The sequence below is a fragment of the Trachymyrmex septentrionalis genome, unplaced genomic scaffold (genome assembly GCF_001594115.1).
Source record: "Trachymyrmex septentrionalis isolate Tsep2-gDNA-1 unplaced genomic scaffold, Tsep1.0 scaffold14, whole genome shotgun sequence".
NCBI classification, from domain to species: Eukaryota; Metazoa; Arthropoda; class Insecta; order Hymenoptera; family Formicidae; genus Trachymyrmex; species Trachymyrmex septentrionalis.
In genome coordinates, this window is record NW_017304543.1 from 2226214 (window position 1) to 2233093 (window position 6880).

The 6880-nt window shown below is 29.4% G+C and overlaps 1 protein-coding gene across 1 annotated transcript in view; it reads right to left on the reverse strand.

Annotated features, from left to right (window-relative positions):
• LOC108745501 (putative gustatory receptor 28a) overlaps positions 1–1862 on the reverse strand; it is a 4206-nt gene extending 2344 nt beyond the window's left edge. The window contains exons 1-3 of the mRNA XM_018481679.1: positions 1575–1862; positions 1111–1379; positions 653–835 (exon numbers count right to left, since the gene is read on the reverse strand). Of these exons, the coding sequence (XP_018337181.1) occupies positions 653–835; positions 1111–1379; positions 1575–1862 (740 nt within the window). The remainder of the gene's footprint in view (positions 1–652; positions 836–1110; positions 1380–1574) is intronic.
• Between the last annotated feature and the right edge of the window lie 5018 nt (positions 1863–6880).

Consider the following 6880-nt stretch of genomic DNA (forward strand, 5'->3'; position numbering starts at 1 on the left):
AATAAAATAAATTATACTTATTGCATAGAATATTAATATAATTAAATTTTTAATTCTGAGTTAATAATTTATTATACAAATATTAAGGAAAAAGAACTAATAAAACAGTAATAATAATAAAATAATACAAATTAATATACATAAAGATTATGCGTTTTGCGGATATACTGTATCAGACTGTTCCTTGCCCTGATGAAGTAAACTGCAACTTTCACGAAACGTTAGCATTTCAAGAATGGATCTGGACATGGAGAAAACCCGTGAAACGCAGAATCTTTATATAGAAAGCAGGTGGAAGCCTCAAGAAAATTAATATATAATTTAATTAATATACAAAAAAGCATTATTCTTTATCATAACGTAATACTACATTAAACTATCAGGTTTTAATTAATTTATGAGAAACAGTACATTTGTACCACCACGTCATCGCGTTGGGAATTATGAATGTGTTAATTACTATATTTTTTGAAAATAAATGTGTAACAGATCAAGATAAAATTGACATTAGTCGTAATTGACTTGTTATCATGCAAATTCTAAGTAGAATTGTAAATATATACGTGTACAAAATGCACGTGCACATACAAGGTGATCTTAATGTGCAAAATTACAAAAAATTTATTTATACGTGTTTAAGTAAAGATCTCACTTAACGGCCCTCATCGTATCGGTATTATCCTTAGACTTAGAATCCTCCTGCGTGGATGCGACAAAGGACTTGTCCCACTCGTCCTTCATTTTCAGTACCCTTTTGTGCTGCGGCGAATCTGGCGTAGTCGTTAACATGAGTCTCAGCAGATTGTTCAGTTGAGTGAATCGAGTCTTCGCGTAGCTTCAAGCGTTCACGGCAAAAGAGGGAAAGCCAGCAACAATTATTTACAAATATATAATTTTCAATAATTATACTCTCCAAATTTTTTGAAGTAAAATCTCACTTTTTTGTAATACTAAAATTTAGAGAGTACTGAAGTCGCGTAATGTACAAAAATTTGCAACTAAGTAAAAGAAATATAAAATTATTGCATTTCTCAAAGCTATTGATTTGTGCATTCGTAGATGGGATTACTTTGTTACATATTTGTTTGTATTCATGTAGGATCATTTTACCTGACCCAGTGTAAGAACGATACGTCACTCACGTAGAGCAAACCGACGGGATAATTAAAGGCAAACGTAATGATAACTTTGACATATGAAGGTGTATTCTCCACGAACATCCCACCATAATTGACCACTATAAATACGACGAATATCACTGCGACGAATATGAGAGCAATAAGCTGATTCCGATAGAATTTCCGATAGTTCTTCTCCAATCCCATTTGTTCCAAAGATTTCTCGCACATTGCTATGCGCATTACTGCTGCCTTCATATACTACGAATGTCGAAAAATAACAATAATGCAAGTCGCACGAGTCCACGTTCAATAAAATCCGTTTCGAGAGTTGAATAAAGAGCTCATATTTATATAACATATAAATATAAATTCTTTTTTCTTAATTAGATTTTACATCTCAACATTTTCGCATGCTAATGTCAATCTCTATGACAATCCCTTAAATTAGATTACCTTTTTCCTCAACCAGCCGCAAGGAATGAGGCAGATCGTCAGGCAGATGTTGGCGTAGAAGATTCCATAAAATGTATAATTTCCGAGTGTCGTTATTTTGGGCAAATAATGAGCTCCCATGTGCTCTATCGACAGTTTTATCACGACGCAATACGTGACCAGACAAATCAACGAGTACGCGATGTTTAGAAATTTGCCTCGATTGGAGGACCAATTTCCCATGCCGACGATGGCGTTCGCCATTAACATCGGCGTGACCATTTCATGAACAGTCTTGGGCTCGAACATCTTCGTGATCAAAGTACAAAACCACTGGCTTCGATAATGACAAACGACGAACCCTTCGCCGTCGACTACAAATGTACGTGCACCTCGCAATCGAAAAATAAACAAGTATTGTAACTATGTCACCTCGCGTGTTCTGCACATATGCAGACAGCGTAATACTAAATGTCACCCCCGACAAAAGTGGGAAGTCGAAGGTGGTCGGAATAGGTGGCGGCTGCGGTGAAGTGCATAACGCGTGGCTAAACGCACAATCTAAGTAAACGATGTCCGCGATGCCTCGCAATGTCCGTATGTCCCAAAGGATTCATTCACTCATCTTATAATCAATATCCACTCGCAAGCGTATTACATAAAGTCGTCTACGTCTTTTTATTTTTATTTCCACAGTGAATACGCTGTGAAATTTCAAAATGTCTGAAATTTTGCTAGTTTAAATCACCGAAATGTTTAATAACGTCTCTGTGGATTATAAAAAAATTCCGATAAAAATTTTGAAAAAAATTACTATTATTTTTAATTTTTAAAGAGATCAGCGGTGTGATAAATATCAAGTTTCTTTCTATATGTTCTATTATATTTTTCTCCGTATTAGGGGTAGTTTTTTTTTAAGAAGACGTAAAAATTAAAACAGAAATTTAATATCTTGATTAAAATGTTTTTAGTATTGACGTTTCAAGCAAATTTTTTTTTAAATTATAACAAGTTCTACCAAATGACATTAAATTGTAGAATGCCGAATGAAACATGATAAAATTGCTGTTATAGATGAAACGGCAATATTATGCAATAAAAATAATTATAAATTTAAACGATGACAAGGCAAGTAGTGTGAAATAAGCGACAAATACATCGGGTGTCCGTGATCCCATAATGGATAAATGCCCGGGAGACTTCATCGGGAAGATCGATATCGTACAAGTATCAAGCTAAGAGCTATCTTATTAAGGACAATACGAAGGTTAAAAATGCAAGTTTATGTTACTGACATTTGTTAAAGAAGATTGATATACAACAACAAAAATTTTAATAAATTGTCATATAGATAAAATTATTCTGTAAATTATTAATAATTATTAGAATTTTTTTATATTTAATATTGTTAACAAAAATTCTATTTCATAACATATTATTTAAATAATTACAAGTAACTATCGTGCATATTGCAAGCACTCTACATTCGGGAGGTCGTATACTCCGATATATACATCTCGCACATCATGTGCAATAATGTCGTAATAAAGGGAAACGAGTAGTAAATATTAAGATAAAACAAAAAATATTTATAATAACTGACGCATATTTTTAAAAAGTATGTGGTTATAAGCATCTTCGACGTATTTGAAATTTATGACCACATATAGTCCGCTTTCTCAAGTTGAAAAAGTTAATTATCGAAAAATATATTACATGGATATATATTTCCATCATTATTTGTTTTATTATGTAAATTTATTAAATTAATTTATCAAAAATTTATAACATCTTTATATTAAATATCGTTATATGTATATATATTAAATAACACTAACTATTTTTGCACTTGTAGAAATTTTATCTGCAAAATTTACAAAAATTTACAAAAATTTACAAAAATTAAATAGAAAATGATCGGTCTTATTCGATAAATTACAACCAGTAAAATTTTATTTTAAAATTTAAAAGGGAAAAGTAAAAGAATTTATTAAGTATTTTACAGAGACTACTCTATTTTACATACTTTACATATTTTACGTACTTTCTAAACTTTTTGGGGTTACTCTCCAAAAGAATGAAAATATTACCACTCTTGATTTCACTTTAAAGAATATGATTGGAAATGGATTCACTTTAAAGCATTTAGAGAGTAACTTTTATTTTTATGACACTTTATGACATTCGTTTGTTACAGGATTATATGATGAATTATATGATTCTGTCATAATTTAGGAGATCCTAAAGTGAAACTCGAACTTCAACGAGATCGCTATTTTATCGATAAAATGCGACACATATCTTTATCTATTACATCAATATTGTATGCATATACAATATATATACATTTTCATAGAACAATAGCGTTTTAATTCAACATTTAAGTCTAATTCTAAAAATTCCACGTTGTTTATTTATACAAATTATTAATATAATCTGAGAATCACAATTTAATAAATACACATTGCAAAGCTTTTATATTAAGCACATATTGTTACGATATTGAGCTCTGATTATCATTGGATTAAAAAAGTAAAGAAGATTTCAATCTAAACAATTTTTTTCGTTTTTGATATAAACTCCACCTCACAAGTATTGTATTAATACGTACTTAAATCATAACTTAAATCATACTTCAATCATGGAAAAGGATTTTTAAATCTATGAAAGAAGAAAAAAATAATTTTTATTCAAAAATTATTGCGTTATTCGGACGATTTTAGGATTCCCTTAAAGACTCTTAAAAGATAATCATTAATTAACTTATAATTCTTTAAAAATGTGCATCTTATTCAGCATTGTTCAATTCCAGCGAGTTACTCATTTGTACCATGATGACCAAGTCGGTCATTACAGTTCCCAAAATCTTAAATAAGAAAAAAAAAAAATATATATATATAAATAATGCATTTATACAACGTGATATATGGAAGATAGATATATAAATATATTTTTATTTTTGTTTTTAAATGTGAGAAGAATATTATTGAAATTCTTTGTAGTTACATATATTTTTAATTACATAATTTAATTTTGTAATTTATTTGCTATAACAACGTTTTACATGCAACAATTAGGTACAAACCATAGTTAAGACACGATAATCTATAGTAAGACCAAACACTGAGAATGTCACCGGACTTTGTAAAATTTGGATACCAAACTGTTGAATCTGAAACAATGACGGATGATAATTATATATAACATAAATATATAATTGCAATCAATTATACATGGTGTTCAAAAAAGATCGGGATTTACTCAAGAGAATGATGTTTTTGAAAGAAATATTTCAGACAAAAATTATAAGATAATAAAAAATCTATTTACAGTTTGACCTATGTTTGGGTGGCGTCGCCAAGATCAGGACAAGATCAAATCAATTTTTTTAAATGAGACACTATTTTTGATGCCAGAATCTAATAGATTGATGAATAGTTGATGAAAAGCTTTTCAAAACACTGTAATAAAGTTATTTTTCATTAAGTACTTTTCAAATTATAAAACTTGAAAGTTATAACATCACCGACATTAGCATTACGCAAGTAATGACCGACGACTAAAACTCTCTTGAATGTTATTCAGGATCATATTCTAGATAACATTTCTCAAGATCAAGCCCATTGGAGGTTATATTGTTTATTTTAATTTTTACGTAAAAATGAATTTTTAGTGCAAAAGTGAGAATAAGAGGAATAATCTCCAATGGTCTTGACTTTAACAAATGTTATCCAGGACATAATCCTGAACAACATTCAAAAGATTTTAGTCGTCGGTTGGACATCTTAATCGTGTAATGCTAATGTCAACGGTACTGTAATTTTCATAATTCGAAAGTACTTAATAAAAAATAACTTTGTTACAGTGTTTTGAAAAACTCTTGACATTAGTTATTAAATTCTGGAATCAAAAATAGGGTGTTCCATTTTAAAAAATCGATTTGACCTTAGCAACGTCCAGTCAAACTGATAAGATCTAGAAATAGATCTTTTTATACCTTACAACTTTTGTCTAAAACATTTTTTTAAAAAACGTCATTTTCCCAAGCAAATCAAAGGTCTTGACCTTTTCTAAACATCATGTGTGTGTGTGTGTGTGTGTGTGTGTGTGTGTGTGTGTGTGTGTGTGTGTGTGTGTGTGTGTGTGTGTGTGTAATATATATATAAATTTTTGTATAACAATAACAGACTTCCTCTTGTATATTAGTATTTGCGTCACATCCATGAATGATTTCGACGGTTTTGTTTCCCTATAAATAGCTTAATTATAAAATCTATAATCATAGACACCCATACACACACACACACACACACAATGATAAACGAGATAAATTACCTCAACAGCCGCGTACTTGCAAATGCAACTTAAAGGAACAGCTTTTAGAATGCACATAAAACACATTGCCAATGCAAAAGTTGTTTGATTTACCCAACTTTTTACTTTGTATTGCTGTATGATGAATCGAACATATAAATTATAAAGAGATACAATAAGAATCATAATAATTTCTCCTATCTCCCAAGCTATTTGTACTCCAAAAACAGTACATACTATTTTTGAAATTTTACACAACTCCAGATGTATCTGTCTGAAAAACATTTAAAGATAATCAAAAATATTTTTATTAAAAAAAAACTTTTTTATTTTTCAAAAAACATAAAAAGTCTGATGTAAATATGTCATGTATAATAAATGAAATTGTAACTTTTAAATATCTTAATGGCAAAATTGATTTTAAGTTTATTTGGATTTTAGTTCAACTTTTATATATACTTCGGAAAAATACTGTAAAACTAAATGCAATCTATTCTTAAAATATATATGTTTTATAGAATTTAATTCATTAAAGCATTCATTAAAAATTATTTTATAATTGTTTGTACTCACTTGAGTGTCTGTAACAGATGTTTACGTTCCTGACATTTTATCTTTACGTTTTTGTACTTTTGAAATTGATTTTGAAGTTTATTTTGTAATTCTTTTTTTAACTGGAATGGAAAGTAAGATTCAATTTCAGATATGATCCGACCTTCTTTCTCTGGTACAGAAACATTTATTCGAGACTGCATCTTCCGTCGCCTTCGAAATATCATCTTCATGGAAAAAATATGTTTCCGCTTTTTAGTATTCATAGTTTTAGCATAATCTTTTAATTCAAAAACATCCAATTTTATTTCTTTCGTTGATAAATTTGTTAAACTCTCGCATAAGAGTTGATTAACTAATTTGAATTTTATTTCTAAATACCTGTATCATTATAACAGCATATATTAGATATTAATACATCAAGAAAACTTATTATTTCTCTCTCTCTCTCTCTCTCTCTC